This window comes from Crocodylus siamensis, chromosome 6, assembly GCF_052110815.1.
Source record: "Crocodylus siamensis isolate JL-2025a chromosome 6, ASM5211081v1, whole genome shotgun sequence".
Lineage (NCBI taxonomy): Eukaryota > Metazoa > Chordata > Crocodylia > Crocodylidae > Crocodylus > Crocodylus siamensis.
The window spans coordinates 17108630-17117736 of NC_143400.1; the positions used below are offsets into that span (position 1 = coordinate 17108630).

Here is a 9107-nt window from a genome sequence, read left to right on the forward strand (position 1 = left end):
ACCCTTTAAAACATTGCCCAAGACAGCAGATTTCATTCCTTTTTTTACCTAGAACTCTGGCTTGAATTCTTGCTAACATAACTCTGACCTTCGCTGGTGGTAGACCCTAACTTTGACTTAGGCTTCTAGCTTACCATGAACACTGGTCTTGCATCGTACCTCTGTGACTCAGGGCTTACTGTGAATCTCTGGCTTTAACACCTGGCTCTCTGTGAAGCAGTCTCCTTCCCTATTAACTAGGTAACCTACCTGCACCACATATGCCACAGTCCCAAAGAAATAAGGCAAGGGAAGCATGGGAAGGTAGGCCTAGTCCGGAGGAGGAAGTGGGGATGGTCAGCCCTTCAGATTTTATGCTAAGAGCACCATGCCCAAAGAATTCCTCCTTTGGTATTGTGGACTTGACACTTTGAAGTTGAGACCACATAGGTGACATGCCCCTTGTGGCCCACAATATCCCAAAGCATGTTAGGAAGCTTGTTTTGCAGCTGATGTACTCAAACCTTTAATGGCCCCCATGCAGTAAATAAAGGCCATTCAGGCAAACTCCTCCTGTACATCTCAGTGCCAATGGTTTCTAGACGGTGTGAAAACTTTCCTGGACAAGTCATCTGGGAAAGGAATTACCCCTGTGAAAGTGGCTGGCAATGGGCTATCCGGGGGTCCCAGCTTCCACATGGGAAAACTCATCCACTTTCCATCTTCATGGCACACATACATCTCATCAGAGACTGAACTTCTGCAGCTGGTGCTCTTTATTCCAGGTCCTGAGGCTATCCACTCCTACTGGTCACTGCTTATGTATCTGGCCCTGAAACATACAGTCAAAGCCTGGAGGTGGTCACAGAGGTGACACCTTCCCTTAGTTCTTGCCACACTAGCATGTAGGTCCCCAAAAGAGGGCACATAGACTAGCCTGAGGAGTTTTCTCTCCAGGGCCTCCTGCTGCCAGACCGAAACACACCTGCTAACAAACGGGCTGGAAGCAAAGCATGGCCAGTATGCCAAGATGTTCCACTTCGAAGGGGAGGTAAGTGCCAGTACCGCACAGCACTGCTGTGTGAGTCAGAAGGGAAGGGAAGGATATGGTATAGGGCCCTTCTGCGCTTTTGTGGTGAAGGCAAAGTGTGAGACCAGTCCTTCTATTGTGAAAGTAACCAGTCACCCGGTGGTAGGAAGCCTTGAGTAGAAAGTTCTGCTCTTGCCGTTCATCTGTCTTCAATAGCCTCTAGGGGATCATGGCCGAGAGGCATATTGGGATGTCTGTTCACTAGCCGTGTAGTTGTGCAGTATACAGCAGTAGAGGCTCCAGGGCATTATGAATCACTACAGCTGGGAGGGCCTGTATATTTGTACAATACCACAAGCTCAAATCTGAAGCATGTCGGGAACTTGAGTATCCAAAACTTCAGACAAGGCCTCTGCCTCTGCTAGTGCAGGTTGAGCGATAAACACTTGCTTTTAGAAAAATCTGAGAAAGGGATGAAACAAGGGTTTTTATAGGGTTTTTTAATAATATGATCACCTGCTGATTATCTAGAGATTCTCAAAATTCAAGGATAAATCAATATTCAAAATGAGTCAAATCAGGCATATCAATCTAAATACGTAATATTCTGGCTTGCAAAATGGCCAATGGGCCGATCAAAACATGGGTAGCTAATTACAAAAGAGATACTTTATCCCAGAGGTACCCAAAAATATCAAGATTTTCAAATTGATGTTTAGTCTTGGAGCCTACAAATATTGGCTCTGTTTCCCCGAGGGGAGGAGCAGTGAAAGGAGATATTTATATTGGATTTACAGACTGGAAGTACTGCATCACCTTGAGCTTTTTTCAGGGTAAAGAGTAGCAAGTCTTCTTGTGTTACATGTTGATGAGAGAGAGAGGGAGAGAGAGAAAAGAAGTGAGGGGAGAAAAGGTAGGAAGATAGACAAGCAGAATAACCAACCCTTTCATTTCCTATGAGTTCCTCCTGCTCCTTTTGACTAGTTCCCCTCTTAAAACAGTCCCTTTAACAAAAGTAGTCCCCTTCCTTCAATAAAGAAATCTGGAACTTTAGTGAGAACATTAGAATCTGTTTTCTCTCTCCATAAGGGACAGATGTCACATGAACATGACCTATATGGATATTTGGTGGGTGCATTTTTATTTTATTCTTTAATCTAGTGGGTGGGAGTTGCAATAGGAGTGTGCGTGTGTGTGTGTGTGTGTGTGTGTGTGTGTATCTGTAGATATATCTGCTAGCTAGCTAGCTACCTAGATCTGTGTGCATTTCTCTGTGTGTATTTATGTCATTAGAATGAAAATGTAACATAAGGTGTTGGAAAGACCTCATGTGGAAAAATCTGTACAATTCTGGCTACTCATCTTGAAAAAAATGAATTCAAATTAGAACAGCTCCAAAGAGGTGCAATCAGGATGACAAAGGGAATGGCCTGAAAGATTTGGGCTTGTCTAGGTTAGGGTACAAAAGGTATATCAGATAATATCGTCTATCTGAAAGTATATTGGGGTGAAGGGGTAAAAAGGGGTTGAAAAAACTGTATAAATGAAATGATAGTCTGAGGATATTAATCAATTAGCTGTATGAACTGTCCACAAATTAGCATAGGCTTAGCACTAGACAGAGAAGATATAATAGGTGCATCCAAATATATTGGGCTGCACTTGATGATCCCAGGGTCCCTTCCAGACTTATGTCCTATGGCCGGACCCCCAAAAGAGCGTAAGTGCCTGATTCAGAGCGCAGGTGAAATGTAGGTGCCTAAATCCAAACTTGCAATCGTGAAAGCCTCTGTTAGCTGCCACCTAACTCAGGATCTGCCTAGACGCTATTCAAGCTTTGTCATGTTTGAATGTAAGGTTTCTCAAGTGCCTAGAGTTCGATCTCTCTGCTAGGTCAGGATAGTCCTAGGCTACGTGTAGCTTTGCACCTAGGTTATGCCTAAACCTGGCAGAATTAAAAAATATGTTTTCTTCTGTGCAGGATTCCTGAGAAGCCTAATCTGTGAGGTGCTCTCAGATTACATTTCACACACACACACACACACACACACACACACCCACACACACACGACTGGGTTTCTCACAAAATCCAGTGGTGCCCAAAATCTTGTTTTAAAACATGGCTGGAGGTGGTATTGGTGCCATCTTACTTTTTTCGGTAGCTCAGCGTATAGCACACCTGCCCAGGACATGGGATACCAATATTAAATTCCCTTTCCCTTGGCTGCCTGAAGGACCTCAAACTGACACACCACAGGAGACCACTCAAACCACCAAAGACACGAGACTGAAGCATAGGGGGACATCCTGTTCTTCTCTGCATGCCTAGATTTGGTTGTGTCCATGATTATCTAAGTCTAAAAAAATGCCACTTCTGCAGGGGAGTGACATTCTGTTTCTGGTTAGGTACACAGGTAGCCATCCACGTGCCTAGGGATACATGTCACAGAGACAGCGACCACCTGTACATACGCGGCATTTCTGACACTTAGACGACCAAATCTGTTTCTCTAGGAGCCCGGAAAAATGTCTGTGCCACCCTGGCATTTAAGGCAGTGTTTTTGCTGTGGTGTCTCCTCAGTTCTGGACTGAACATTCAGAGCCGCTCTGTTTTTTTTCTTTCCAATGATGAGCTCATGGAAAACAGAAGGACTTCGCAGAGCATGCACCAGGCACCTCCGACGGGAATCTCCATATCATGCCTGTATAGCCTTTTGCATTGACTGTCTGTAGTCCTTTTAACCTTGCGTTCTGTTCTGCATAGCACCAAAGACTCAACAGGCGGGATGGAAACGTTGCTGTTTGCTTGAATACCATGAAGAGTGTAGTCCTTGTTCCCCAAAAGCCTCTGTTGCATGGGAACTGGAAAGTGTGGATTTCAGACAAGTTGACAAATATCTGGTCAATGAAAGCCAATTATTTGTCCTGGAAAGTTTTGTACTTTTGAGATATTTTGGTTTGAACCTCTTATCATGTTCTGTTTTCTTTCATTTTGTTTTAACTGTCTGGAATTTTAGATTGGATGCAAACCCACAATCAAACCTTCAAAAATGGTCTGGTTTTTGACAAGTGAAAACTACATAGCTACCAAAATCTCGTGTTTCTGTGCGTTTGTTATTATGGTCTGTGTTAGATCATATAGAAATCAAGAAATGTTAAAATATGCTTTGTGTACTTAGTTCTCTGCTGGCTACCGTCAGTGCCCAACTTCAGGCAAAAATGTGCATTTTTTTGTTTAATAAGGAAAATCCATTAATGCTAGTTGTATACTATAATGAGCAGGACTTCGGAGATTAATCTAAGTGCATGGGTGCTATGACGAAGATTTATACAGCAAGCTAAGGCATAATGAAAGATGCAGTCAGAAAATAGGAGCGAGACTAAGAAATTTGTAATGCATGGTTTTAATTAGAGATCTCTCTTTTAGGATGGGATGAAACAGCTGGAAAAATAATGGTTTTTCAGGTATGTAATCAAACCAAGAAATCGGGGAAAATAAATGTGTGGAGAAACAGAATTGCTCCCAAAACTGCAGCAGAAGCCATACACGTGGGTGCCTGCAATTTTACAGGTCAACAGACGTGTACAAGGCAATGTCTGAGCCGATCCAAACCAGTGATCTGGGCTTTCAAATGTTGTTCCATTGTGAGATGGATTCACATGAAAACAAGATTTGCTATTTCAGCACCCCAGTTACTTTAGGCCATTGAGAACAAGGTCTCCTAATGGTACAAGAAAAAAGAAATGGGAGACATTAGAAATAGGATCACTTGCGATTCACTCTTCCTACTCTTCTAAATCAACAAGCTCATTTGTACTAAGGCCAGTTTGAAGGCCCCGGAATCCGTGAATTTTACTGAGAGCAAAACACACCGGGAACTGGATATAATAGATTCCACAACTGGGTCTGAAAAACTCATATTGCTTATGGTCAGGATTTTGGGTGCCTCAAAATTTTCAGTGTACAGCTTTCTAAAAATCAAAATCCACTGGCTTAGCAGCTTCTGTAAATCCGAGGGTTGGAGGTTTCTGACATGGATCTATTTCAAATATCTTGTCCTACAATATCCTTCCAGAAAGAGAGAACAACTATAGATGTTCATGTCTCAATGTTTAATATTTGAGGGGCGGGGGGAATAGTCAAAAACAGTATAGAGGCTGAAAATTGTTGACCTGTGATACACAGCCCTTCATGTACCTCTTGTTTAACATCACTTTTGTGCTGGAAGACTTCCACTGAAATCCTGGTAGTTGTACTGCTGTAAAGCTGCAGTAATGAAATATTGAGCCAGACCTACATATACCATCCACTAAAAGAGAAGAGACTTTGACATTGATTCTGGCATGTTTAGGAAGTAACCTAACTAAGTATAGCCACACTACCTGGGAGATGATTTTCAATTTAGCTTCTTCCATAATTGTTTTCACTTCTGCAACCCCCTGCAATGGTTTTGTGGTAGATACTATGGAATTGTTTTATGGAATGGTTATATAGGCAATGTCTCCAAAATATTTCTTTTTTGACAGCTCGCAAGAAGTTGAATACTTGAAAAATCATGGGACAAGCTGTTGACATCAGTTTAGCTGCAGCAAATAGTAAAATGCCACCAATTTGCTCTATTTTGTTCAGTTACTTGAGGTGTGAAACTGGATATATGATCAATCATCTGTTGAGGTCCCTTCCAATCCTAGCATCTATGAATCTATGAAACTAGCACAGAGTTGACTGTCATTTTTCTGGTAAAATAGCTCCACAGCAAAACCCTTCTTCATTGCAGCTCAACACGTCACAGGTTTGATTCTTTTTTGCTGAATCCAAGGTAAGTCTCTGATGGATATGTCTGGTAGACTGACCTTGTGTGGGAAAACATGTTTCCATGCTTCCTTGCCCTGGGATAAAAAAGTTTTCCTTTGGGCTGGGAGGCATTAGCAGACCTGTGTCCTTCTCCAAAAACTGTCCACCCACAAACTTTGACTTGAAGAATGTGCCTTCAGATAAATTGCCTGTGGTCCAGGTACCCAGAGATGCTAGGTCCTCAATTATTGATCGGCATCAGCATAGGTCTTGCATGTTTGTTGCTATAAAGCCACACACCTGAAGGTCCTGATGGGTCTGGCTTGAAATAAAGCTTAGCTCTCTCCTCGGAGACAGGATGCTACAAGTCTGGGGAATCTTGGCCAGAGCAAAATCAGCATCTCTTAGAGCTCCTGGTCCCCTGTCACAGAACGGGACCTTGGATCCTGGAAACCTGAGATGAAGCACCATGGTTCTTTTGCATTTGGGCAGCATGTTGGGATTGGAAATCTGGGGTTAAAATATGCTGACTTCCAGAGAAAGCAAATGTCTAAAAAGTGAAATTTCCTGTGAGCTGGAAACCTGCTTCTTGGTCATTTGGGAGATTCAAGCCCATCAGCTGGCTTTGACAAATTCATGTGGTCCATGTAGTCTCACCTGTCTATATTTATTTCTGTCTTATGGGAATTTCCTTTGCTCTCATGAATTCCAACTTTTTTGCTCTTCTTACAGGTCACGGCCTAGGAATGGAAAACCAAACCACTGTGACTGAGTTCGTTCTCTTGGGACTTTCCAGTGACCCACAACTCCAAATTTTCCTGTTCTTTGTGTTTTTGATAATATACACAATCACCTTAGGGGGGAATGCAGTCATCCTGTTGGTGATACGAGCTGATTCTCACCTTCATACCCCCATGTATTTCTTCCTGTCTCATTTGTCCTTTGCTGATGTCTGCTATTCTTCAGCAATTGTCCCAAAGCTGCTCATGAATTTACTAGCAACACATAAAACTATTTCTGTCAATGCTTGCTTCTCCCAGTTGTTCTTCACCATTCTCTCAGGTACTTGTGAAGTATTCATACTCTCAGTAATGGCTTACGACCGTTATGCTGCCATCTGTAACCCCTTGCATTATGTGGGGATTATGAACAAAAGAGTATGCAGGCAGCTAGTGGGTTTTTCCTGGACAATGAGTCTTATAGACTCGCTGGTAAATACAGTCCCGGCATTCAAGTTGCACTTCTGTGGGCCCAATGAAATTGGGCATTTTAGCTGTGAGCTTCCCCCATTACTAGCACTTTCCTGCTCTCAGACATTCAGCAACACAATAGCTCTTCTTTCTTTTACTGTGGTCATTGGTTTTGGCACTTTCCTCCTCATGTTGGTTTCCTACATCCATATCATCTCCACCATCTTGAGGATACAGTCTTCAGAGGGTAGACATAAAGCCTTCTCCACCTGTAGCTCCCACCTCATTGTAGTGGTTTTATTGTATGCAACAGGGCTTTTTCAGTACTTGAAACCCAGTTCCATTTCTTCAGTGATCCTGGATCAAGTTTTCTCCATCCAGTACAGCATTGTAACCCCCATGTTAAATCCCATCATCTACAGTCTGAAAAATAAAGAAGTGAAAAAAGCCTTGGGGAGAATTTTCCAAAAAAATCAAGTTCTCAACTGATGTAAATGAAATACAACTGTAAATAGAATTTCTACATATTTTTCATTTAAATAAATACTATTGAAAATACAGAAGTCTGGTAAGCAAGCTATTAGGATGCTCTGAGTACATGTACCTGGATGGTTCTAGGACACAAACGGCAATGATTTTTTATTTTTAAATATCCTTGGTTGTATCTGCCACTGAATGTAGAAATTACCACATGAAATGAAACAACCTTAGTGTTTTAACTAGACTTTAAAAGATGTTTAGTTCAAGTCAAGGTATCTCAGTTAAGCCAGAATTTATTTTTAATTTTAGCTTATATTGATGGCAGTTGAATTAATAATTAATTCAATATACATTATTACACCAAACACCTCTACTAGGGAAAATGGCCAAGTATAGACCCCAGAATATATTAATCTCATAGCAAAGTAACAAGTCCACTCCCCCTAAGGGACCCAGATGAAGTTCTGTTGACTTATAATTGATTGTAAGCACCTGATTGCTGAGGTCCTCGAGGAACCAAATTGTATATCCTATTATGCTGTGATTTTTGCAAAAGAGCCAGATGATAGATGGGTAGCACAAACTAGAATAGGTGGAAGCCATCTGTAGCAGAATAAGAACAAGATGCGTAGTAAAACCTCCTGCCATTCAGCAGACTCCTGCTTGCTTGGTCCCAGGTAGCCTCTTGTTCTTTCGCCTACCACACCTTTGATGTTACTTTTGGAGGAATAAATATTGGGAGACTGCCCAGGATCCCCAGGGAACTTTTTGTCTAGTGCCTAAATCCTATCCCTTTCTCTTAATATTTCTCAATACTAAATGCCTGAAGAGCTGCGTTCATCACCTCTACTGCCAATCCCATACTTAGCAGGTGGCACTGTCTGGTCACCTTCTCTTGTTGGGGCTCAGCCTCCTTGGCACTCACCGCTCTGCTCTCAATGGCCCCTTTCACTAAGGCCCACTGCCTTAGTTATTTGGCACCGGCCCTTACCTTGTTCTTCCCGAATTTGGGCCTCAGCCTGACCTTGCTCTCTGGGGCCCTTGCCCCCTCACCATGTCTATCTCTTTTTGGGATCTATCTCTGCCCTGCACTGGACACAATCTTCCTCATGCTGGACACTGGCTATCCTCTGCTCGGGATCCTTCCCCTCCCTTCTACTCCCAGTCCAAATCATGAGTTATAGAACAAACAAAATGGCAGGGTCACATCTCAACCCAATGCACCTAATGCAACCTACACCAGGTACTCTGATGTTAGGCTCCCAAAAGTATGCTGTTACATTCAAAGAGGCAGCTCCATTCAGGCATCTGCACAAACCTCCTTCCCCCCACCCCCCAAATGAGCCATTGCTTTAACACAAACCACATTGTCCTCACTCAGAGTGAACAAATGTCCCTTGGGGCACGACCCAAACTTGGGCTCTCACCCTGCTCCTAAGGCCTCTGTCTACTGCCTGAGTTCCCCAGCAGTTACTCCCTTTCTATAAGGTGTTCAGCTCCGAGCAGAGATTGCTTCAGTTGCTGTTCTTTTCACAGTCCTTTTGTTACGAATTACGCTCTTAAAGCTAAGTGCAGTTCGTTCGAGGATGGGGCAATGATCATGCAGAGCAAGTATCCAAAGTCAAATACAGAA

At 42.8% G+C, this 9107-nt stretch overlaps 1 protein-coding gene across 1 annotated transcript; it reads left to right on the forward strand.

Moving 5' to 3' along the window:
- The first annotated feature begins 6550 nt into the window (after positions 1-6550).
- On the forward strand, positions 6551-7483 carry LOC149861315 (olfactory receptor 5BS1-like). Its single transcript, XM_090053740.1, has one exon. The coding sequence runs from the start codon at positions 6551-6553 to the stop codon at positions 7481-7483; it is 933 nt and encodes a 310-aa protein (XP_089909866.1).
- Positions 7484-9107: the final 1624 nt, after the last annotated feature.

Bases quoted from the DNA above. Each gene is read 5' to 3' on its own strand.
- LOC149861315 (XM_090053740.1), top strand. From the start codon at position 6,551: ATGGAAAACCAAACCACTGTGACTGAGTTCGTTCTCTTGGGACTTTCC.